The sequence below is a fragment of the Nelusetta ayraudi genome, unplaced genomic scaffold (assembly GCF_046127955.1).
Source record: "Nelusetta ayraudi isolate G7.1 ecotype Tasmania unplaced genomic scaffold, CSIRO-AGI_Nayr_v1 ptg000019l, whole genome shotgun sequence".
In the NCBI taxonomy this organism is placed as follows: Eukaryota; Metazoa; Chordata; class Actinopteri; order Tetraodontiformes; family Monacanthidae; genus Nelusetta; species Nelusetta ayraudi.
In genome coordinates this window covers 8,764,823-8,790,945 of record NW_027466069.1, presented here as the reverse complement: position 1 = coordinate 8,790,945, position 26,123 = coordinate 8,764,823, and the positions used below count along the sequence as shown (strand labels likewise).

General features: G+C 48.9%; 1 protein-coding gene across 4 annotated transcripts in view; it reads right to left on the bottom strand.

The window, feature by feature from the left end:
• Window positions 1-26,123, bottom strand: part of LOC142888558 (protein bicaudal D homolog 2-like) — a 44,987-nt gene that overhangs the window by 10,669 nt on the left and 8,195 nt on the right. For all 4 annotated transcript variants that reach the window (XM_076026977.1, XM_076026978.1, XM_076026979.1 and 1 more), the window contains exons 2-9: window positions 16,944-17,156; window positions 7,834-7,986; window positions 6,709-6,923; window positions 6,350-6,593; window positions 3,945-4,202; window positions 3,626-3,829; window positions 2,826-3,359; window positions 1,863-2,014 (exon numbers count right to left, since the gene is read on the bottom strand). In XM_076026977.1, the coding sequence (XP_075883092.1) occupies window positions 1,863-2,014; window positions 2,826-3,359; window positions 3,626-3,829; window positions 3,945-4,202; window positions 6,350-6,593; window positions 6,709-6,923; window positions 7,834-7,986; window positions 16,944-17,156 (1,973 nt within the window). The remainder of the gene's footprint in view (window positions 1-1,862; window positions 2,015-2,825; window positions 3,360-3,625; window positions 3,830-3,944; window positions 4,203-6,349; window positions 6,594-6,708; window positions 6,924-7,833; window positions 7,987-16,943; window positions 17,157-26,123) is intronic.

Sequence of the window (26,123 nt, the reverse complement as noted above, 5' to 3'; positions counted from 1 at the left end):
GACGGGAACACAACAAAGCAGGGGGGGAGTGTGGGAAAACCTCAGTCGGGCGACTCCCCCCCCCCGGCCCCGAGCCTCTCAAAAACACTCCTCCGACCCGACTACTGCGCGCTGGGTGGATGAGAATTTACATACCAATGCGCGAGGGCCTGAATGTAAACAGGGGAACCAGAACCACCAGCGAGGCGCCGAGCGGCGAGCTGTCGGTGTGTCGTCAATATCGTAAGCCTCTCACAAGCCGAAAGCAGCTTAAAGACACCTTTGCAGCGGCTCCGCTCCTTCACCGTAAACATGATCCGGCGTCGCACGAGCCGCAGGGGGTGGTGAAAATTAATATCGCACGATGCGCACGAGATTGTGCCGCAGCCCCGGTTTGTTTTGGTTTTCGGCTTTCCACCTTCATCCTGCGGCCATCTGGCTCCTCACCGTGGCACACACACACACACACACACACACACACACACACACACACACACACGGAGCCGAGTGCTCTGCCTGTTACTAATTGATTAGACTCTGCAGGTAGATGGAGTTACTTTAGCCAGTGCACTTCAGGCCTCGGAATTCAATTAGTGAGAGGGAAGTGGTGTAAACTTCTCCTCCGGAGGCTCCTCCCACTGCACAGCTTGAGCTTTGTTGGGGATTTTCAAGGGGCCTGGAACTGCGGAGGTAATTCACGGCTGTTGCAAGGTGAAAATGGGACAACTTTCAAACCCGACCGTCCGCCAGTAGTCACTTTTGCACCCCGGAAAGCACTCCCTAGAGGAAAAAAAACACTTCTGCGCCTCTCGAAGTGATCATTTGACTGGTGAAGTAACACGCAAACAAACAAGCAAGCTGCAGGTCTGCTGCGTTTGGAGCAGAGCGACGTGTAATCCAGACCCCCAAGATGAGATGGGATTACGCACGGAAACCTTTGACCGGCATCTCTTTGGAATCAGAATAGATTAGTGCGTGCGCCGGCGCACCCGAAACACACACACACACACACACACACACACAGACACACACACACACACACACACATACACAGACACATGTGCACACACAGCAGGCGGCATCAGTGAACAACAACACTGCACTTAAGTGACATATTTAAACGATACCCAGATTATGCACCTTCTGTTCTGTGTGTGCGGGCAGCATCAGTGGGCCGACTCCTCTCTCCTGACCGCAATTCTCAAAGAAAAACAAACAGTGCCCCCCCCCCCCCCCCCCGAACACCCCTCCACCAACACGTCACGTTACAATGATGCCGCGAAGCCAACATGTGGCGTGCACGGATCACGTTATGAAGATAATCTCATTTTAAGATTACCTGGTTTTATTGTGTACGCTTGTCGCATTGAGTAAGTACTAAGTACTGCATTTAGTCGGCAGTATTAAAGGTCCAGCTGGTAAAATTTGGCTTGATTTATGATTTCTGTATTGGTAAAAGCTTAACATACTGGGCATAAATACATTCATAAAAGTGTATATTCGCAGTACAATAAAAATAATTTGGTTCCAATACCCTTAGAATGGTTTTCATATATAAATACATATATATTTAAGAATATACATTGAGCGATAAGGGTCTGGCTCCCTGTTAGATGCCATCATGCACCACCATATTTTCATGGAAGTCTGCCTGACAGTGTCCTAAATACGAAACACGTCAAGCAGGCTTGCTTAAAAACCTGACTTTGAATGCTGCCTTTCCGACTGACTCCATTCAGCCTTTTCAGACCATTTACAAGGCACACTGTGGCACAGAAACCCAACCTAGCACTACATCTATCTTAGCTTTCCAAGTTGAAGGAGATTTCTCTTTTGTGAGAAGATTTCTCGTCTTTCTACTCCCGCTGTACGTCTCTCCTTACCGCGTGGCGAACATGGCCCTGAGGGACGAGAAGGTGGCGGCGTCCTCCTTCAGCGCCTTGAGCTCGTTCCTCAGCTTCATCATGGTCTCCGTCACCATGGCCTTCTCGTTCTCGTACTTGCTCTTCAGGTTGGCCAGAGCCACCTCGGCCGTCTGCGGGAGAAGGAAGGGAAGCAGATCAGAACACGGAAACTGGTTCAGCAGACTCTTGGAGATGCTCTGGAACGTTCCCCTTGGGTGTTTTGAAAGGCACTATATAAATTCAAGTTATTATTATTATTATCATTATTAGCTAAAAACCGACCATCGGCCGATCGCCGTCGCTGACAGAACTGCTGGTTTGTGCGATGAATTAAAGGGACTTTTAATGCCTGCCTTTCTTTACGGCCCTGAGTAACCAAACACACGCTTTGAAGGAGGGCTGGGCCCCACACACACAGACACACAGACACACACACATCCTTGCCACACAGCTACCCTGAACAGCTGACATCATAAAGGCGCCGTCTCCACCACCCTTTGTTAAACAGACCTCCTCCATTGAAGCATTTGCTGTCGCAGCTGAGTGGACCTAAAAATAGCTGGGACCTTCTTCTATACGGGCGACTGTAAGCTCAGGAGGTAGAGCGGGTTGTCCCAATGACTGAAAGGTTGCCGGTTCAAATCCCGCTCCATCCCAGACTGTCGTTGTGTCCTTGGGCAAGACACTGAACCCACATTGCCTTGTACGAATGTGAGTGGATGTTTGGTGGTTGGTGGTCGGAGGGGCAGATTGGCGTAGATCAGCTGCCACGCTTCCATCACTACACACGGAGCTCACCCCCACCAGTGTGAATGTGGTGTGAATGAATAATGGGTTCAATGTAAAGTGCTTTGAGTGCCTAGAAAAGTGCGATATTATCATAAAAAAAGAAACCCTAACAAACACATTCAGAGAGCGCGCGGCCAAAACCAACCAACCAACCTGCTTGTTGGCCTTGAGGACCGTCCTCAAGGTGGCGATCTGCTCCCTCTTGGTGCTCAGCAGGGACTTGAGCTTGAGGATCTCCTCCATGCAGGCCTCCTTGTCCTTGTCGGCCACGGTGCCCAGCTCCAGCGAGGCCACCCTCTGGCGCGACAGCTCGGTGGTGCGGTCAACGGCCAGCTGCAGGTGCTTGATCTGGTCCCGGATGATGGCCACCAGGTTGTAGATGTTCATGGGCTCGCGGCGGTGGTCGGACACGGGCGACGGCAGCGAGGAGACGGGCGAGGGCGCCCGCTCGCCCGACTCGGGGAAGAGGCCCTTGGTGAGCAGGATGGGCGAGCGGCGGCCGCGGCCCTCGGGGCTGCTCCGGCCGCCCTTGCCCTCCTTGTAGAAGTCGAGCATGACGCGGTTGGGCGTCTCGTTGTTGCACATGCACACGTGGTTGTAGAGGGTGGCCAGCTCCTCGCTGAAGGTCACCAGCTCGTCCTGCGCCACGCTCAGGCTGCCTTGGGACTCGCCGGCCACGTCGCTCACCTGCGGACGTGAGGGGGGGGGGGGTTAATTCTATTCTATCTTAACCTATTGTTTCGCACATTATCGCACCCTATTTAAGCCAAAGAACTTGGACATTTGTCCCTAATTCAAATATTGAAGTGTGCCCCATACATGTGCTGCTTTTTCTTTATTGTTCTTTATTGTTTGTCTACTGTTACTGTCATGTTGTGTTTTTTGCATCACCAATAAAAAAGAAACAAACAGAAGGACTTTGATCCAGGTCGCAGGCCGCAGGCTCCTCTCACCTTGCGCAGCTCCTTCTCCAGCTTGGCCTTCTCCACGCTCTCCGTCTGGCACATCTTCTCCAGAGCGGCCAGCTTTCCTCCAAGAGTGGTGACGTCGCTCTCCAGGTGGGTGCGCTCGTCCTCGTAGCGCGACTGGCAGGCCTGGTACTCGGCCTTCAGCGTCTTCAGCTCCTCCTTCAGCTCCCCCGCCTCGGACACGGCCACCTAGCGGAGCGACACCAGCTCAAGGGTGGCTGCCGTTTGAGAACGTTCCCACCCGACCCGACCCGACCCGACCCGACCCAACCCGACCCGACGCTGCGCCCCGTCGATCCGTTACCTTGTACTTGCACTCCAGGATCTCGGGGCCGTTGATGTCCACTTCGTAGTAGTCTCCGTCCTCGTGGCTGTCGCGCTCCTTCTCGTTGTCCAGGGCCGACTGGCGCTCCTTGCTGGCCTGGAGCTTGCGGATGGCGTTGAGGTTCTCGGTGAGGCGGTTGACCTTCTCCTGGTGCTCGGACAGCGCGCCGTTGACCTGCTCCAGCTGTTTCTGGGAGTCCTGCAGGTTGGTGAGCAGGTTCACCTTCTCACGCTCCATCTGTGAAGGAGGAGAGGAAGACATGAAGCTTTACGCAATCATCGATTATTTTCTGTAGGATTAAAAGCTTCAGTCTCAGTTAATTTCTCAAATTACTCACGACGTGCATTTCTCCACAATTTAATGGAGTGAATTATTTTTGCTTTATTAGATCATAATAAATCAACAGATTATCAGTCATGTGGCAATTCAAGCCACTCAGGCCGGCGCTGCCAAGGTATGTGAGGCACATTTCCCAGAGGCCCAGAATCAGAGTCGGGATGACCTTGGCAAATTGCTGCTGTGGATTCAGCTCAGCTGGCACAGAACCAGGAGCTGGTCGTCTTACATGAAGCTGTGCTGACACAAGCACAGAGAAACTGATCCGTGTACTTACTATACAAAGAAAAAAAAAGAAAAATACAGTCCAGCACAGCAGCTCAAATGCATGCACATATCTTAAGAAAAACGTTACTACCAATGTTATAAAACAATACAGTGCAATGTGTATTGTTCTAAATCTTAATGTTTTTTATCTTTATTTTTCATCCTGGGTTTTTAATGCGGCAGTTTCTCTCATCACTTCTCCGACAGAGTCTCCAGTTCTGCACATCTCAGCATATTTAGCCCTCTGTTGAAAGCCCCTTTTTTTTTCTTTTTTTTTTACAGTGTCAGGGGGCAGGGGTGTTCACCTGACTGGAGTGTATGAGAGTGCACCTATTGTGACATCCCAAAGGGCTGATTTCCAGAACTGTGTGTTTTAACGCACAGTGCAAAGTGAAAAGAAGTAAAGGACGGACAGAGACAGAGGGCACAGCAATTCACGGAGAGTTCAATGACTGGCTAGAGACACAGAACATGATCAAATCTAAATTCAAAAGAATGACAATGTAACAAAGACGACGCATTTCAAATTTCAACACCATTCAAGTAGATCAATAATCACATCAATGTGCTTTTTGCACTGAAAAATTTCACGAATCATGTCTTGTGAAGCAATAATATTCCGTACCACTCCAGCAGAATACATATTTGATTTAAGATAGAATCTGAGAAGCAGGTAACCAAGATTGATGACTGAGTTTCATTACTAGTCAATGAAATGAGGTTGGGATTGGAAGATACTGACTCTGATCACGACACTAAGGGAAGATATCGCCCTCCTTTGCTCTGATTCCCAGAGGCCCTGAGAACAGTGGAATTACCTCTGAGGGGATTCAAACGCAGTGTGAGTGTTGAGGTCAAGAACCATTTGATACAGGCATTAATCCACTGAGTGTTTGTGTTTGATAAAGGCAAAAAAAAAAAGGAAAAACAAAACACAACAAATCCTTAATCTCTTCAACCAATAAGAGTCACCGTGATGAGGGTCTCAGCGCTTCCTGGTGACCGCGGCGCCCAATCAGGCGTGGCATTGGCGACTCATGGGGTGATGATCAAGCAGATGGCAACCCACTGGTGCCACCACCCGCTGCCTCAGGGCCCAGTACAGCTTTACCGGTCTGTGTGTGCACGTGCACGTGTGTGTGTGTGTCTCCGCGGATTAACTTTGCTAGAATGGGATTTAGATGGAGCAGCTGCCTGAGTGAGCACCGCCTCTGAGAGGTAGGGCCAAGTCATCTTTAAAATGAAGGTACGGAGCAAAACCTGTGGAGTGTGAGCTTGACCTTTGACCCGGCCTCCCTTCACTTTATTGCCACTGAGCTGAACCGGCGGGTAGTTGACTAATGAACTGCTGTTGTTCAGGCTGAATAGGGACAACCACGAGGCGAAGAGTCCTATGAGATCAAAGCTTAGAGAGATACTGGAGCACTTTCTTTATATGAGCTGTTTGTCTTAAATTCCATTGAATTAATGGAATTTAATATTAGTTATTATCATTATCTATTTATTTATTGTTAATACAAAAGAAGCACACCAATCGCCACGGTACTTTAAAAAGTATGTGGACTGTGTGTTGTCTATACTGTGGCGTCCGACTGTGAATGTGATGAGTTTCCTGTTTGCACAGGTAAATACACATAAAGAAACCTTGAACCTTGACCCATGACCTTTGAACCTTGAACTGCCGCTCGCTTGTCGACAGCGCGGCCGCCGTCGCCTCCCACACCCCCCAGCACACCCCCCAGCACACCCCCCAGCCGAACTCATTCCTGCATCATACCAACCTGCATCAGCTGCTGCTTGAGCTTCTGGATCTCCGAGATGTTGAGCTCGCTGAGGATGTCGTCCACCAGGCTGGGCGCCGGGCGGAAGAGCTCCTCCTTCTTGGACGGGGAGACGCAGTTGTCGTAGTTGATGGCGTTGGAGAGCTTGGCGAGGCTCTCGTAGCCGTGCAGGGCCTCGTCGTTGTTGGGCTCGGTGGAGGCGTCGTCGCTGAACTTCAGGCCGTCCAGGGAGATGCTGAGAGGGCTGGAAGGGAGAAAGCCGTGCTTTGAAAAATTTTCCATGTGGGAACAGTTTGGCAGCCCCGACCGCTGGTCTTTTTTTTTTTTTTTTTTCCCCTTTTTTTCCCCCTCCGCCTCACCTGTGATAGAGAGAGTCTCCGATGTTCATGTAGTGGGAGAGCTCCTTCCTCAGGGACGCCTTCAGCTCGCACTCCGTCTTGATGGTCTCCAGGGCCTCGCCCAGCTGACGCTCGGCGATCTCCTTCAGACGGATGGCCTCCTCCAGCTGGCTGTTGAGAAACTGGGTGTCCTCCTCCAGGCGGCGGATCTCGTGCTTCAAACCCTCAAATTCCACCTGCGCGAGAAAGGGAGGGAGAAGGGGTTGAGTTGCGGACGGTTTAAACGCCCCTCTGGAAGAAACGAGACGCGCCACGGATTCATCAATAGCTGCGTTTCCATTGTAGTTTATCGCAAAATAAAAGCGGTATATCTAAAATTTTGAAGTACAATTGCGTATTGATGCGTCTGAAAAACCACCTCATGAGAGCATAAAAAACCTTTTCGCGATATTTGAGAGGTTTTTCGATGTTTAGGCGTAATGGAAACGCAGCTAGAGAGATGCAGCTGGATGAAAAAGAATGACAGCGTGCAAGACGTGTTAATCGGGAATTTCCCTTTCTAATTAGCTTCAGGTTAATTGGTTTGGGAAATTCTTTTCACGTTGGACGTCTGGAGGGAGGAGCGGCTCATGTTTGCGGCGCCGTGACGCATGAAGGGGACGCAGCTCGGTGATTAGAAAAAATGCTAATGGGGGAGAGCGAACAGCTCGCACATCAAACCCCAGCGTCACGTGGAATCACGCTACTTGTAAATTCATCTGTTTTATGTGCAAAGAGGATTTTTCCTTTCACTCGTTAGGCAGAAGCCGAGCTGAGTTTTCAAGATAACCAACAAAAAAAATCTGCTTTCCACAGCTAGATGGCAGCTCCGGGCATCTAACGCAGCTGCTTATCTCTCGGCTTCATCTTGCGATTTTTCTGTCATGGTAATTAGAACCGAATAACTAACTGTGTAATCTGCGCAAAAACGAGACAGACGGCAAAGCGGCATGTTGAATGGAGGCCCTGCGGCGGAGACACTCAGTGATGATGTTACATGGAGACGTTCATTCAAAATCACGATGAAAAAAAAATAAAAAAAACACCAGCCAAGACACAATGATGCTTCTCTTTTCTGTGACTTCGGACCGATGACTCCGTCCTCACCTGGCCCTGCTTGAGCGCCAAGACCTGCTTCTGCAGCGAGATGTTCTCCTCCTCCAGCTCGGTGTAGTCCTGCAGCAGGCGAGCCTCCAGCAGCTTGTACTCCTTGATGTCGTCACGCAGGTGATTCCTCTGGAGCTCCACCATCTGGCTGTTCTGTTGGGCGCACACGGGGAGGGGGAGAGGGAGGAGGAAGGAGGAAGTGGTGTGAGTGAGCGGCATTTCAATCTAGGTTGATTGTCTCGAGGAGGAAAGGCCACCCGATCGGACCGTAATTCGTGTTGCGTCGGCTAATTATCGCTACGAATCTCGCTCGATAAGGAGTCCTGCACCATCTGGTAAAAGTCATTGTGTGTGTGTGGGTTTTTTATTTGTGGGTGTGTTCTGGCCAATGTGCATAACAAGAGGAGCAGAGTGCCAGGTGCCCTTCTGGGCAGTGGGCCACAAAGTGTGCCTGCCAGCTCGGATGGCACCGCAGGGAGAGCGAGGCCGCAACAGGAAGTGAGGACAGTCTGATCTCACTTGAAGAGGTTTTAAAATTAGACCTGGCCTAAACGAGGAAGAATCGAAAGGAGGAAGTTTTTACCTTTGCTAAGTTTGCATTTTTTTTTTTTTCATTTTCTAAAAAAAAATGTTTTTCCATTTGGCAAGTTTGCAATATTCTTTTTTGTCATTTTCTAAAATAAAAGAGGAAACAAGTCAATGTGTGCTGCTATTACAGCAAACGCTGAAAAAAACCCAAAACAACAACCCTTCATTTTATGCATTTCAGAATCATTACCAGCAGCCAGCCCCGGTATTTAAAACACTCTGCGGCTGCAGCTGGCCTCATCAATTATAGAGAGGTTAGCAGAGACGTGCCCTTCCCCCACCCAGCCCCGCCCCACCCGGCCTCACCCGGCCTGGTGGTTGCAGAGAGCCAGAAGGATCCGATCAGAGCGAGTAAGCGAGCCACCTGTCACTTACCTCCATGCTGCTCTCTCAAGGTTTATGACTGACCACCCAGCATCCGCCCTCCCTCTTCCCCCCTCACTTCCTCACTGCCTGCCTGGGTCGTCCAAAAACACAAGTGCCACACAAGTCATCCACTACGTTTACATGACACTCGAGAAAACCGAATTATTGCCTTAGTTCGATTATGATCGGACGACTGAAGTGCACGTAAACGTGTTCGTCCAACTAAGATCGGAGTTTGAGAACTCCGATTGAGACACCCAGAAAATGTGATTGGAATTCGAATTTCTCCGTCATGTCTTAGTCGCCTTAGCTAGCTAGGACATTACACCGGTGTTGTATCGCGCTGCAGCTGTTTTGGTATTGTGATGAAAGACGTTAACCGGAAGTTAACACGCCGAAAAGGCTCATATCGCCCCTTAGTGTGTGGGAGGAGAATACGTTCCCATCAATAATTAGATTTTCTCAGCTGCATGTGCAGTTAATGGCACACTCTTCAGGGCCTCAGTCTTTTTCAAGCGAATCAAAGAAAGCGCACATGTGAGAATGAAACGTGTGCATGTTTGCCGTCTCTGTCTCTTCCTGTCTGTGAGGCTTGCCGACTGCAGGCGGGTTCGCCGCCGCCGCGACTGCGCATCTCCACACGTGAATTTCAAAGCTCTAATCCGCAGCCACACCCTTCCTCCGCTAATGTATTCGGAGCTGGTGTTGAACGGGAGTGTGTTTCTCCACAAGGGACAAAAGAGGTGCTTCCTGCTGTTTGTGATTGTGTACAAGCGTACCGTGCGTGTCTCTCTGGCTTAAATAAGGAGGCCAGTTAGTTAGCCTCTCAAGCCGGTGACAGGTGGTCCCTTCCTCTCTCTCACGCATCACAATCTCTGCTCTCACGTCGAAGCAAAGAGGCTTTCACTGCTGCGGGCTTTCATATGACCAGTGAGGGGAGTGGAAACGGCACATCTTGTTGTGTGTAAAACACAAAAATGTTGCGTAACAGCAAAGCGCGCGATAAACAATAAGTGGCGCTTACGTCTAATGAGAGTCAGGAGACGCTCTCACGCTACAAATAGATTTTTTTTCTCCTACTATGCCGTAATACGACGTTCTTTCACATTCTGAGAAGAGGAATTCCGCTGATGAATATTACTTGTGCAAACTGACTGCTGATGCGCAGCACGTAGCCCTCGTTTGCTCGCCGTAATAATTCATCACTCGTCGATGATTTGAGGCTGATGTTAGAAGGCGCGTTGATACTCAGCAAGGGGTTTTCGGGCACATGTCTAATGAGCGTGGCTGTTTGCCGTGCAAAAAGCACCCACGCTGCACCGCTGCATAATGTATAAGCTTGCAATGCAGATCAATGTTTGAGCTCAACCATACGGTTTTTAGTAGTATTGCTTTGTAAGGTTTCTTAGACTGTCATTAAATAAAATGTGTTATTACTGTTATACTGTTATAATGTTGTTATAACAACTTTTTTTTTTTTTTTTTTTAAATAATAGAATGTTTAGGCTTGAGCTTTCTGTTCAAATGGCTGCTTTTGTTGAACTTTACTTTATATTTAGAAAGTGTAACCAATACATGGCTGGGGGTGCTACTCTGGGGCAAGTAATGGTGCCCCTTGTGATGTCATAACGGACCACATTTTATTAGCCTAGGGCAGGTAAAAGTAGTTAATAGTGTTAGAAATTACTGATGATATGAAGTTAACACCAGTAATCCTTTGCTTTTATCGCCATAAACCAGCGCCAGCTGCTTGTTCGGTGACTTCCGGGCATTGCTCTTTGATTTCTCTGAAGACGGACCAGCAGTGACCCTGATTAAGTTCCTCCTCCAATCTGATTACAATGCCTAGCAGGGCCGTAACCTTTCACCCCGCCTGCGTAGCCTCTGTTACACTGACCCCACTGGCAGACTGGGGGTGGCCCAGGGTGCAGCGCCGCCCTGCTGTCTGACAGACCCTGATTTAAGTCAACTTATCCGGGTTCGCAGTGACCGTGTGCGACCCTGCTGTAAAAATTTGAATAGCATCAAATCACGCAGGGTTCTCCTGGGAGTTTCTATTGGAAATTGTAATTGCGCGTGGGGTGTTGGGGGGTGGGAATGGGGGGGGGGGGGGGTCACCACAGGGGGCAACTGATGACTCCCTGCTGGCTGTCACTGCAGGTGATGTCTGGACAGCTGCTTGCTTACACACACCCCAAACACATGAATGTTAAGTGGGTGGCAATGATCTCAAATCCACAAGAGGAAAAGGTTCATTACCCGCTGGAACATTTCCAGTCTGGCACTGCAAAATGTCTCGGTGGGTGACCGGCGCTCCCGTCGGCGCCGTCTGAACTTTCACACTTTTAAAGGCACAAAAAGGCTTTCCATTCGCCACTAAACTGCTTTTGACAGCCCGCCGTGGCTGAGCCCGCTTAAATCTCTCCAAAGCTCGGAGTAATTTCTCAATGTGTTAGAGCGGCTAAGACCACCACCTCCAGTGAGAAATAGCTCCGTCGCTGCCTAAGCTGTGGCGGCAGCTCCGCGGCTTAGCACAAATGTAGATTAGGAATAGTTTAATACTTTGTTAAATGCTCCGCTCTGTTCTTAATAACTCCGGAGGAAGCCGGATTCTGCAGCGCTGCTGTTCGCGGTCCGTATTCGCTGGTTCCCACTCGCCACCTAGTCCGCTGCTCCACTCCAAAGTGCTTCCCAGACTCCCGAGAGTGGCACGCCAATGTATTATTGATGTGCCAGCATGGGCGGACTCGATATCATGGAATGTGTTTTGTGATCACCTCAGTCGTCCTCTCCCTCTGTCACTCACTGGCTTCCACTTTACTCAATCAATCCCTATTCACTTTATATTATCTGTAATGCCTTTAACCAAGGTTTTCTACCAACGTGAGTCTTTAGCATGTGAGTGAATCCCCCAGAAATGAGAGTGCTTTTGACTTTATTTATTTGTGCTTATTCTAGTGGAAAACATCCATTAGTGCTTTCATCTGAGACAACCTTTTTTGTCTTTCCCCAACATGGGGATGATGAAAAAACATCCCCTATTTTCGGAGGAAACTAAAATTGTGTAATTTATTGGAGGTTTTAAACAGAGTGCTAAATATGTTGTTTACAAGGTTTTGACTTCATTCACCATTTATGGCTTTTCCGCAGTAGTGCAGGATGAAAAACAAGGAGGTGAAAACATGGGCATAAAATGGTCCTCCAGAGAATAATGCACACACACCATTTTTCAGAATCAATAAGACATAAAAATATGGCAATATTCCCAGAGATGGACAGCGCGGTGCTTTCCAGTGCTTCCCCCTGATAGTCCTGACCTCCATTCTGCCATTTCACCACTGTTGCTGCTGCTGCTGCTCTCATTTCTCCATCCCCCCACCTCTCCCGTCTCCTCAGCGTGCCACTGTGCTTTTAGAGCCCGCGTTTCAGTCACAGTTCATTTCCCTCCGCACACTGCAGCCGCGCTTCCATCGCACATCAAAAACAGCAGACGCACGCGCAGCCATCTTTATGTCTCAACAGGCTCCCTTTGGTCCTTCGTGGGAGCCGATGACAATTAAAGTAATACGTCCTGCAGGTCGGACGACGTGGCAAGGTCAAGTCAGCATCGCTTGGATGTAACTGTTATCATGAGCAAAATACCCACAAGAATGTCTGGGGCAGTGGGCGGGGCATGAATAAGAGATGAGTTATAGCTCAACCTCAACCCGCGAAAGAAGAACGACGCTCAGGGGCCCATCGCTACTGTCACGGTCCCCAATGTGGGTGAAAGCCGATCTGCTTTTCTCCTCCCCTTCGCTGCGAGCGATTGTCATTCTAGCCATTCTAGCCCCCCCCCCCGACTCCATTACGGCGGGGAAAACACAGTCAAGGTCGCACTTTTCAGCGTGACAACGACAGTGTAAAAAGTGAGAGGAACCTATTTGCTAACTGTGCCTGTCTGCCAACGCTGAAAACCCCACGGGGCGAGAGTGCGCCTAAAAGGACTCGCCGACAAATGAGTGATTTGAGGTCATTTGGATGAAAGCGCGGGGAAAACACATTTACACCCATTAGGCTGAGTGAATGTTCAGCCGCGTTTGCGATGATTCCTTTATCGGCCGGCAGGGCGCTGAGATGCTCCGCGAGGCCGAGAACAGTGCATTATCAGGAGGAGGGCGGGAAAAAAAAAGTTCACTGAAAGGAACAACATCAGATGCGGCCAACGCTGTGGTCCGGCCTTAAAATAGCCATCCATCTGTGTGACATGTGGCTGGTGAGACAGCGAGGTTAAGCGGGAAAAAGATTAGGCGATGCTGCTGGCTCAGATAACCCAGATCACAAGCCGAGGCTTTAGACCGAGTCACAGGTCGCCCGTGACGGCCGCAGCGGTGGCGCTGCTGACGGCATCAAAGATCAGGAGTTCTTTTTCTAAAAATTTAGAAACTTTATAACATAACGGCAGAGGCGATGAGGTGCAAATCTGATGCCCTCTTTTCCTCAGGTCTGCCCTTTCGATCATCTATTCCATGGTCACAAGTAAAACTCTTTGCTGCGCCTGTCTGCTACACTTCACTAGCTGCGTTTCCATTACCCGTAGAATTGCGCAAAACCTAAATATCGCAATAAAAAACTGGTAATGGAAACAGCTAAACATCGTACAAACCTCTCGCGGGATGAGATTTTACGGGAATTACGGCGTATTACACCATTCAGTGGAAACACCTGCAAATCGCAATTGTACTTTGTGGAAATTTTAGAAATAACGCTTCTGTTTTGCGATAAACTGTAATGGAAACGCAGCTACTGACCACAACAAAAGCCTGCCGACTATCTTGAGGCTCCAATAACGTCAACGGCCCGCATCGCTCCTGTGCAACCCGCATACACTCGCCCCGCAGCGCTGCAGGCACCTCCTTGCATGGCCTCCACTTCAGTCAGCCAGTTGCGGTAGCACTTCGATTAATGCCGTGGCGGCTTCTCCACTGGATCAGTGGGGCGGAAAACCAGACGCGATTAACATGTGAATGGCCTCCCCATTAAGGGTGACTGACAAAAAGCAGGGCTGCTATTAATGTGCCTGTCTGTCCGGTAGAACTCAAGTAAACTCAAGTAGGCACAGTTTCTCAGCTATTTAAGTGATGCCAACTTAAAAACATCTCCGTGACTCAGAGACGTGGAAATCGTGGCGTCCACTGAGGTTGCAAAGGGAAGCAAAAGATATGAAACGCACTGAAAAGATTCCTCCGCGTCTGTTTTATTTTATTTACCTCGCGTGTCATGATCATTTTCCGTGGAGGCGGGAGACACGGATCCCCATTCACCGAGGATAATGGCAGCCCTCACTGTAGGCACATTCCTCTCAAGACATGAATTTAATGAAGTCATGCCGATTAGAGCTCGCCTCCTTACAGTGATGCGAGCTCTTTGTGGGGGGGGGGGGGTTTAATCCTGTAGACCGCACCGTAGCGGCGAAACGTGTCTTATCTGTGCCTCCGGCCAACGTTCCCAGTCTTTGGCTGGAGTAGGGAGTCAGTTTACCCGTGATGTAACGTCCTGGTGGAGATACTGTGACTAAATGGTTGTCAGTAAGCTTGCTTGGATGATGCGCATCTATTTGGCAATGAGCAACGCTTCCGGAACCAGAACGGTCTAGTGGCCGATGTGTGCAACAACTGCAGCAAGTGCAATTACGTTTAGAATTCTTTTTCGCGTGCCGTTTTCTTAAGCTGTACTGATGTTGCCAAAGCTTCCCGGGGCGCACGGACCAAAGCCAGCAGTGTGACATTAATTTGGGTAGGGTAATTTGTTCGTGTTTGCGATTAATTCACTGGGGAAGTAATCGGCTGCCCCAGCGGGACATCTGGCAGAGGTGGCCGACGGCTGAACTGATTTCAACATCTTTCACCGCAGGCAGCTGCATCTTTCACAGGGGATGCCCTGATATCACGTTTTTTTTTACAGAACGAGTAGAGTATGAGTAGTTGCATTTCAGCAGTATTTGATAAAGCCCCTACACGTTATAGAATTTCTCTGATATTTTATTTCCCTCCAAACTTTTGACTGGCAGTGTACATATACACCTGGTATCAGTGTTATTGTATTGGCACGTATTTCGCGAGTACGAGTCGAGTATTCAACCCCAGTATCGGTACTGATATTCGATACTGGTATCGGTGCATCCCTATTTTTTTCACCCTCCTCCAATGGGCGCTGCAGCAAAAATGGAACGTCCTGCTCAAACATGAATGGGAAGATTCGGGTGCCTTACGGTTGCAGCCCAACCGTCACTTGCATTCCATGACGGAACTGAGTCATTCAATCATCCTGCTGAGCCAATGAGATTAGCCACGCCGTCTCAGCGCCGCAGATTTGGTCGTCGTTGCTGCCGGATCCACGCTCGCGAAGCTCTTTTCCCCGACGGACAACTCCGGCCCGCCTTCGTCCCGATCGTGGCGCCGCCCCTCTTCGCCCCCTCCGCCGTTCCCTGCCCCTCCCGATGGGCTAATTTGAAAACCCGGAGACAAAGGGCCTCTTTCAATGCTGTCAGTCGAGTCACAATGCCAGCCTCAGTGCCCAGGCCGGCTCCATTCGCCTGCCGCACACACTCCTTCTCGCACTCACACAAGCACCATTTGAGGACGCCATTATCTCCTAAATTACACTCCAGCCCTCCTTTATCCAGCCAATTAGAGATGGGTGTTTAGAACTGGGATGGCGCTAGCTACAAAGGCCATCGTGTTGGCCACCAGTGTGACACCAGTTAAGCTACAACGCTTGATGTGAACCTGTGTCGCCGAATGACAAAAACTACAGAACGGCTTATTTTAAAACATGAAATCAAATGGAAAAAGCCTAATAAGGAGATATTTGTATCTTTTGTGAGGCCCACCTGGCTATCGTGACGCCCAACTTGCACCGACAAAAAAACCCGGAGTTGAGCAGCAGCTGCTGACCTAATTATAGTGGAATTTGGAGCTTCTCCTGAACTTAAGATGCTGTGAGCGGCGGGAAACTTTTTAAGTCCTCCTCGCTAATCTCAGCAAGAAACGCCAGCGACATCTGTGTCAAGCGACGAGACGCAATAAACAGCCGAGTCGTGCAGCTTCCTGCCAAAGACACTCGGTCGGAGTGCGAGTGGCCCCCCTCCCCGTTCCAATTACACTGGAATTATCAACTCGACCTTCAAAACAGGGGATCAGTGAAATCTGCTGCGCACAAACATGGGCAGATTTAGAAGAGCGACGGACGAGCTTAAATGGTGGAGAGGAAGAGGAGAAACCAGAAGTGTGCATTGTTGACTGTACTAGCGAATTGACTGCACCATAGATCAGTCGAAACCAATTACAGCGGAACAAATGTAACTTATTATGGGATGAATCGTCTATTCTTGCCTTGCATCCTCTTTTTAATTCCTGGTAGAAGTTACAGTTTCAGTTCATCTTTTCCGTCCCTTTACGCACCGCTGTCTTGGCATCAAGGAGGCCTCTTCGAAGCGGCCGACCGTAGCTACTGTCCCCCCTGCTAATTCAACCTCCTCATCACGCAACATCACCCACGCATGGCCGGTAGCAAAGGCACACAGCCCACGCTCACGCACCGAGGGGCTCTCCCCCTTGTCCTCTTTAACGAGGTCAATTAGCTTTGACTACATGTAAATATAAAAGGCGAGGAGGTCACACTTTGTCCTAAGTGGGGCGCAGACAATGCGCCCTCACATCCTGACAGTTAACCAGAGAGGGAGCTGTTTGCGGAAATGCTTGGTGGAAGAGCATTAAAAAAGAAAAAGAAAGGCGACGATGGCGTGACTGCGCCTGGGAGGGATCGCTCACACTTGGCAAAAACAAGTGTTATCGTAACGCAGGAGGTAAACGGTCCAGGTGAGCCGTTCGTGTTTTTACCAGCTGGATAACCGCGATTGACACGGGCTGATCGGTCGGGACGATTGATGTATCGCTCTATTGGATCGTGCCGTCTTCTGTCGGCCACCTATCTGTCAAAACATCTCCACCCTGCACGACAATGAGGCGTGACCGCCAGGTATTCCTCTAATCATCCCCGCAGCCGCGGTCGGTCCTGTCCAAACACGGCGGTGTTCCGCGCAACTTTGCCGTCGTCGCAACGCTTCGTAATATCAAACCTCCGGACCGGGTGGATGGCAAAAACAGTTCTCCTACCTCTCTCATCTCCTGGTTGATGGCGTTGAGCCGCTCGTTCTCAGACTGGGTGTTGGTGAGGATGTTGCGCGTCTGACGCAGCTCGTTCTGCAGCTCCAGCATCCGCTGCTCGTAGTAGGCCTCCTTGCAGGCCGACTCCTGGAGCAGAGACTCCTCGCGGCTCTCCCCGTCCGCCGTCACCTTCCTGTGGTTGGAGTGGGCTTGTCCAAAGGCCTGGCCAAGAGGAGGGAGGTGAGGGTTAAAAAGTGATCTGGCTTAAAAAGCATCCAAAGATCAAGTATTGGTTATGAAACATAGCTAATGATAATAATGATAATACAATTTATTTGAAAGCACCTTTTAGAACACTCAAGGTCACAAAAAGGACAAGAGACATCAACCTCAATGCGTATATGAACTGCTTTGCAGTTTATGCTTTGTGAAAACCTACTATGGTCATTTTTAAAAAGAAGTACACAACCAGTCAAAAGTTTGGATACACCCATGAGTTTAATGTCTTTTCTTTCATTCTCATGACTATTGACATGGCAGTGAAAAATGAAATTCATGAAATTATGTCGGAAAATTCAAACATGTTTTATATTTAAATGCTTCAAAATAGCCACCTTTTATAAAAAGCACATTTAGAGTTATTTAATGTGTTTTTCTTGTAAAGACAAAAAAAAATAAAATAAAATCAGAAGGTGTGTCCAATATTTTTGACTGGTAGTGTAACTTCCACGTCCTTTCATTAAACCCAAGATTTCCACCCTGGGCTCAGAATCCAGCCAAAACACACTTCAGGGCCTGTGGAGATAATCAGTCGGCCTCCATCTGGGCTGCATCATCGTGCCCACCCCCCTTCCTTCCACTCTCCCTCGCTCCGCCACCCCTCCCCTTCCGGCAGGACGCTGGTCCTCCCCTGCACGTGCTCTGCAGTGACTCCACAGATGGACGTAGCTAACAGGAAAAGTAGAGCACATGGACTTGAGTCTGGGCGATGATGAGATGCCCGCATTGTAATGCTCTCGAAGCTGTGGGAGATCAGATGAGAGCGCAGTGAGGCCGGCGGGTAGGATTCTGGTTTTCTATGTTTCATCCAAGCAAGACCGCCTTTATTTGCTCTCAATTTGCCGCCGACCCGCAGGGGAGCAAATACAGAGGAGGGGTGGCAAACAGAGGCGGACGGAGCGGCCGAGAGCTCCGCACTGCAGCAGAATCTAGGTTAGGCTCGCCTCCTCTCGCCCTCCCTAAATAATCGCTCCCCCGATGGCAGATCTGGTCGTCTCTACCGCAGCCAGTGGTGATCCGGTCGGAAACTCTGATTGTCGCCTCGCAGCTCGGGCATTAAATCTGAAATCACCTGAGGCACTGAACGTGACATACGAGCGAGCGTGCACTCTCGCTTTCCCTCTGACCCGCTGCCCTCCCTCTCCCTCCCCCCCGCCAACACATCCGCACGTGACTGGCTGCGGTGGGATTTTCTCCGTTTGACTGCGTATCATTAATCCCAGTAATTCCTTTAGACGAAAGGAATATGTGGAAATTTGTATTAGTCCAGCTGCCCTACATTCAGGACTTAGTGAATGTGAACCTATGAAACTGGTTTAATGGGTCACAGTGATGCGTGACATAGCGTCTCGTGCAGGGCGCCCAGAATACCTCTTAACATTCCAGGAACGATGACACTCTATACTTTGAGATAGGAATGATGGGCAGATACGGCGTCACGACTGACTTTTTTTCCCCTAAAATCCCATCAGTTTGAAACCATCCATTAGTAAGGGAACTTCTTCTTCAGAGAGTTTGAAAATTGTGCAAAATTAGCTCACTGTTTATAAGAAAATATTGAAGTCTCTAAATTGCTAACATAACGGCCATGCAAAAGCAGTTTGAGTAAAATAAATGTATTCTATTCTGTGAGAAGCATGTAGGTACAAATCAAAACCCATAACTCTGATGAGGGTCTTTCCTCTAATTTGGGGTACCTTGAGGTGGACCTTGTAGAAAATCATTCTGCAACTGTCGTCGATTCCAAATGACTTCCAGTTACCTTCAGTACAATTCCTCCAAAAAGGATTTGCAACATAATATTCATGCAAGATATTACAGGGGCCTCAATCAATCAAGCGGGCAAACCCCCCAAACATAAGTCTAACTCCCAGGCAAAACGGATGACCCATGATTTTAATCTTAACTCCTTTGACGTGGGTTTATGCTACTTTTCAATGCAGGGTAAATTGCAAACGCGTGCGACCAAGCCCATAATCCCACAGTGAGCGGCCCACCCAATTTATAATTCATCTTCAGTTTGCCATATGTTGCAGCTTTTTTTTTTTTTTTTTTTTAACATTGGATACATTGGACATGTGAGTGTAGATCATTAATCTGTTGCAAAGCTAATAAGGCAGGAGGTTAGTCATTATCACGCTGTCTGGATGGGATTTTCTGAATGATGGGGTATTATGATGCAACATAAGGAGGAGTGGAGAGATTTATGGCTCTGTGGAACAGCGTCCGATTCCAGATGAGTGCGTACATAATGGGCCGAGACTGGGCACCCCCGCTGGGCCGGTCGGTATGGTGCGGGCTGCCATGCGTGGATCAAAGTGCGTAATCAGTGCAATCAAAAGCGTCTTGTGATTGGTGAAATAGGACCAGTCACCTCGGATACCTCCCGTCACAATCGTATCGTATTCATGACTTCCCCTTGAGTTGGTCACGCCATTGCTATTGCAAAACCTGTCATGGGATTAGCATGTGGAAACCTTCACAAGCCTTTTGTACGAGTGGGTGACCGAGTCAAGGGTTATTTGAAGAACGCCATGGTTGCTGTTACCGTACTTGATTTCTGAAACCAGTGGTATCTCTGGTAATGCCGCGTCACGGTCCAGCACGATGCATGTTGCTCCGATGGCAGGAAGCTCTTAGGTTCTGGCTTGTGTGTTTGTGTTAACAGCACGTCGTAACCATAGCTCCACCCTCTAATTTTACCAGAGATACAGTCTTCAGACACAAAGCCTACTGATTACAGGGGCAAGATAATTCTGTGGTCAGCGTTTGTCCCCTGTGATCGCGTTTCCGTAACAATAGGCAAGCGCAATGTGCACAACGTCCTAGAGATTGTAGACTCAGAGCTTGCTCTCTCTCAAGGGCAGTGGCTAGCTCGACATGAGCTAAGCTAAAATGGAGAAGTAAGGCCACTCCTTCCCTCCGCAACCCTGGGGGCCACTTTGGGCAAGTGACACCACCGTCTTAGCACCCTAACCATGGGTTACAGGTGGGATTGCAGGGCTAGCAACCCAGTAATTCCCCACTTCCACTTTGCCACAAATACAAGAGTGCGTAAAGAGGCAGGATGCGCCTGCTGGGCTACGTGATGGGCTTGGACGATGGCATCCCGGCCAAGCGAGTCCTGTTGGCAGCGTCTCATCCATCTCCTTGGACCATGACCGCTCTATGTCTAGGTCTGTGTATGCTGTGTATGCTTGCTCTCGACACCTCTTGCGGTCTTGGAAATTAAAAGGAGCATGAGCAGAAAGGGGTAGAATATAGGTCACATAGTTCAGTCACGTTCCATGCCTCTGAATCCTCCTGCGCACGCTCCTCTGATCCAGCGAGCCAAGGGAACGAGGGAGAAAGGCTTTCAGTCAGGTATCAAACGGATCGATAGCACCTGGTCTCAAAGGGCCCGTGGAGCTGAAGGAAACAGAATCTGAAATTCTATTTTCAGCTCGCGGACTGCTGGCATGAAGGGTAAGTTGGCTCAGATGGGTTCAGAGATAAGCTCACTGGAGACCATGTGAAGTGGAGAAATACGGACGGGTGCGATTCCTTTGATATAAAAGGCCCGGAGTGGTTCAGTCCATACAAGTGGGTCCTGTTTTTAGCATCACACTCTAATTAGAAGAAAAAATATATATATATGGATTCTGGTGCTTTGGATTCATCCCCTCTGGTCTCAGGAGTCTTAATCAGATGGTGAAGCAAACATACAGCATGGGAAGCCAACACGAGTCAGGCAGAAATGAAGTCATGGAAACAAGTGTGAGACACAGAGAGACGAGTCACCAGCCTCTCGCTGCTAAGCCTGATTTAAAAGCGGACGTCCCTTTTGTTTGCCTTTCCAAATTGTTAAGAGGCCAGCAACTGTTTGCTTAGGTTTAAGGCAAATTTGGTAGGAACTGAATACAAAAGTGGATCTTGAGGAAAAGAGGAAGAACTAAAACTAAAACGTGGAAGATCTGTACTTGGGAGTGATGAAAAAACAAAATAATTTTTCACTGATTCTGAGGCACAAAGCTGACATGACACTCTCACTAAATGCAACCAAGATGTGGCCACTGAGCAGCAACACGCAGGAGATGCTGAGGCCAGATATTCCGTCTCCTCTGCTGCATTCTTTTACCATAACAAAGACAGAGCCTTGAGGACAATCTAACGTTGTCATCGAGATGTGCCTGCTTATTCATACGGACCGGAGTGAGTGTTCCGGTTTTCCCCCGCATGGCGGAGCAGCGAACAGTGTAGTCTGGTCATGTTAGTCATTACGGAGCAGGAGGAGGAGGAGGAGGAGGAGAAAGAGGCAGAGGAGGGGAGAGAGAAAAAAAAAAGGAAAGGCTGCATGAATTCCGCAGCCTCGTGAAACTGGGCTCACGTGAAGTCGCACTCTGTGAAGATAAACAGAGCCGTGCTCTCTGCCGGCCTTCCCTCGCCGTTCACAGGCCACAGCACGGCCAGAGACTTTTCAGAGGTGGGTGTTGAATCTATGTTTAGCCGCCTATTATCTATTGTTCAGCATGCAAATGTCTCAGAGGGCCGTGAGGTCAGAAAGCATCTGGTGAACACTCACTTCCTGGAACGAATCTTTAAGACACCTGAAGTTCACTCTCATATATATATATATACATATATATATATATATATATACATGTTTTCATTTGCTCCATATACGTATAATACCTGTTATTTCTGCTTCACCAGACGGTAAAACAACATTACCCCAAGGGAACCTTCACCATGTCACACGGCAGTGCCATGCCTGTTATTAGTCCCGTTTAAACGCTGAGAGCACCGGGGCCGATCTGTCCACGCTACGCCGAGTTCAGTGACACTCGCTGTAATGAGTAACGGAGACGGTAATCATTTGCATCAGACTGTTGACTCCACTCCTTATTTGGGGAAAAAACAAACAGTGGCTTCCTTGGCAGTTTTCCCATCAAACCAGAATCTCTACACAACATTTTAGCAGAAAAATGAGAGTGCGATCCACAGGATTGACGGGAAACGGCGCATTCACTCATGTGGGTGAATGTTTGGGTGCTGCAGGGGTCTTAAAAAATAAGGAAAGGAAGCAGTGCAGGTCAAAAAGGACATTAGGAGGCTAGAGATATAACCCCTTTCTTGGCACGAGGCCATATTGATTCCCTCAGTGCACAGCACACAGCACACAGCCGCTGGGCTTTGGTCCAAGCACAGGGCTGGGCAATTTCACACACCTAAATATTCTCGCGCTCTTTTTTGAAAGAAAATATATATTTCCCAGTGTGCCCTGCAGTCAGGCCCGCCGCAGCACCTGGTGATCGAACCGTGTTGAGGCTTGCTCCTCCTTTAGAGGTAAGGAGGTGAAAGCGATCAAAGCCTCAACGACGTGCAACTGAGGGTATCAACACGTCCATTGGACTCACTTCAAGGCAAGTGCAGGGATTACACAAGACGGAATGCAAAGAAACCCCTATTAAAGAGAGGCATGAACAGGTTTGCATGTTCGGCACATGTTTTGATGAAACATTCAATTCAGCAGGATGTCACTGAGGAGGGCTTGAAAAGCAGCGTTCTCCAGAACACCACCACCGAATGGGAGCCGCTGAGGTTCTCCTCGGCTTCAGGGTCAGGTCGGGGAATCAGAGAATTAGAGAAAAAGAAACGGGAGCCCCTTCCGAGACGGTGGACGCGTGCACTTAAAGCACGCATATAAGTCTGGCCGTGCATACACACGCACACTTCTCCGAGTAGAAGCAATGTACTAATCAGACTCGTGAGACGTTTTACACGGCTGATTTAAGAAGTCCATAAAGGCACCGGGGTTGTCTAATGGAGCCGCAGGAGCACAGTGATACAGAGTCTCGACATAAAGACGCCCTGTCTAATGATTACACGGTTGCTGCAGCTTTCATCAGATCTGGCTGGGGAGAAGCTATGCTTCAAATTTAATTCCAAACTCTCATGTGGCGTCTAGTCTGAAGTGCAAATTAGAGAGTCTCTTGTGAAGTTCAGTCTTTGATCAGGACGAACGCGAAATCTATATTCATCGAATGTCCGGAAAGACATAGTTAATCAAAGGTGAGGCACCTGGATTTAAAAAAAAAAAAATTAAAGAATAAAATAAGTGGATGGGCCTAATACTAGGCTGCGACTGTTCAATCAACCTTCATATTGGATGGACATCTGTGTTATTACAGGCTCAAAACATTCATTATACCACCGGCGGTGAGCTCAAGACCTGAGCAGTTTATTTGGGCGCCAGTGTGTATAATACAAGAGTGGATAGTCCACAAGTTACATAATAGCTACTGTAACACACTGTTATTCTTATCCGCCTGTTTATGAAACACAGGCCAAAAACGCATCGTGTTCGACGGTCGACGTGGAGAGAAACGGCAGATTCAAACCTGCTTCCACAGCTTTAAACCTCACCTTTTTAAAAATTCTACCCCCGACTCTGTCGTCATAATAAGTTAATAATGGGGTAGCTAGTGTCGTAGTTAAGACCGTACCAACCAGGTGTCACAAACCGTGAAACCCAGAGAATTGGTCAAGAGTCTTGACCAGACTTGATCAAAAATCCCAAGTCCACCCAGCCCGAGGCCGAGTACAAATGCCTCAAAGAAGAGACCCTTAAAAAGTGGTTTTGAGACCAGTCTTGAGACCAAGACCAATCTTGAGAACTATTTTCTTTGTTCCCGATTTCTTTTTCCATCCGCACAGTGTTGCCAGTGAAATGCATCTAAATGCAGCTATCTATCACTCCCAATCTCCTAATATGTCCGTACTTTCCTCACGAACAAAGCAAGCACAAGGCTCACATCTCATACTCCAAGTGCAAGACCGAAGAAAAATGCCCCCGAGTCTGAGACGAGACAGAGACCCTTAAAAAGTGGTCTCGAAAACGGTCTTGATACCAAGACCGATCTCGAGTAGTATAACACTAGGGGTAGCACCTGCTCATCCCAGGGTGTTCCACTGGGTCCATCGCAAAAGCTTCCAAAAATGGGCTCCGAACTGAGAGACAACAGACGAGAGTCTCAAGGGGGGCGGCACAGACGTTCCGTATGCCCCGATTGCCTTTCACCACCGCATCGATGTCCGAGATGGAGACCGAGATTATCGTCTCGCACGTCCTGGCACCCGCCACCATTCAAAGCCACGGTCATTTGCAATGCAAACGTAACCTTATCCGCGGCTGCCGGCGTTCAGCTGCCGTGAGTTCACTTTCAGAGGCAGAAGGCCTGCGTGCAGGAGGAGCTCTTGCAGGACCGACCACGCGCCCACGCCCCAGGGGGGGAGTGCAAGGGGCGGGTGTGGCGTCATCACAGCCGCTCTGCCGATTACAGTGACAGAGTGGGAGGCGGTCAGGAGGCGCCGGGTGTAGGAAGGAGGGAGAGCGGTGGGCGGGGAGCTCTACCGACACAGATGGCTTTCACGGCACAGCTTGCGCTGGCAACGGTCCTCGGACGCGTCTCGTGCCTCACCGAGCTCCGGCTCTGTCAGTACAAAGAGCGCGCTCGGCCCAAGGCTGCTCTGAGGTATGCTTGTTTTTTTGGCGCTGAGTGCTTATCTGGCCGTTGAATGAAACAAACAAGCCCGTGCAGAGTCCGTTTGCTTACCTGAGGATTGAGCGCCCGTGTGAAACTGATACGGGTGAACAGCCTCCTCCTTTTTCTTTCTTTTTCTTTTTTTTTTTGCTGGTGTATCCGACATGACGATGGCAGCAGCTGGGGTTGCAGCTGAGCTTTGGCACACACATATACACACACACACACACTAAAGACGCATGCATTTGGAAGCGCAGACACACTTGCACCGACGTCTCTTGAATATATTTTCAACCACAGCCACTAGTATGAAAGAACTGAATGGAAAAAAATGAAAAAACAGCCGTATTTCATCATCCTAAACATTAACTCGCCAATAGCTGCGTTTCCATGACAGTTTTTGCGCAAAATTAAAGCAATATTTCTAAAATTTCGACAAAGTACAATTGCGATTTGCAGGCGTTTCCATTGAATGGTGTGAGGCACATAAGCCATAAATCTCTTAAAATCTCGTCCCGCGAGACCCCACTTTGAGGAGGATGAAGGTACAAAATGATTTGTATCAAATCTGCATTTCGACTGCTTTGGTTTGCTGTCAAGAATGGTTGCTACATTTTTCTCTTTGATGACTTATAAAAAATATTTCATCTCCTCCTCCGTCCAAACATAACGCAGCATGTAAATGTGAAAAAAGTGTTTCCATGACACTTCTGCGATATACCTCTATACGGATACGTCTGAAAAACCACCTCATAAGAGCGTCAAAACCTTTTAGCGATATTTGAGAGGTTTTTCGAAGTTTAGGTGTTTCCATTACTAGTTTTTTTATTGAGATATTTAGGTTTTGCGCAATTTTAGAGGTAATGGAAACGCACCTATTGAAACCCTTTTACCACCTGTCTTATTTTTATTTATTAGATTACCACATTAACTCAGGCCTTATTGCATTTTCCCTTTAACATCCACGATAACTCAGTAGTGTGGGGACCTGTCTAATCAATCAGGCTGAGAGGCAGAGGGGAGGTGGAGAAATTCAATTTCCTTTGCTTCCGATGTTTTTTCCGTCCATACGATGTTGATGTGTTGCCGATGAAATGCAAGTAAATGCAGCCGTCCTTCACTCCCGATCTCCAAATATGTCATCACTTCCCTCACAAACAAAGCCAGCACAAGGCTCATATCGCATACTCCATGTGCTGTCCTCGCAGCCCCTCTTCCTATCTGATTACACAGACTACCAGACCCCTGCTCCCCAGGGTGGGCCGGATCCACCCGTCCTCCTCGGCAGACACGGAGACGGGGGCTGCTGACCTCTTTTACCCATTTAAAGTAATTAAATCATGAATGCGGCTGCCCCGGCGCATGCAGCATTCTCTCCACCAATGAG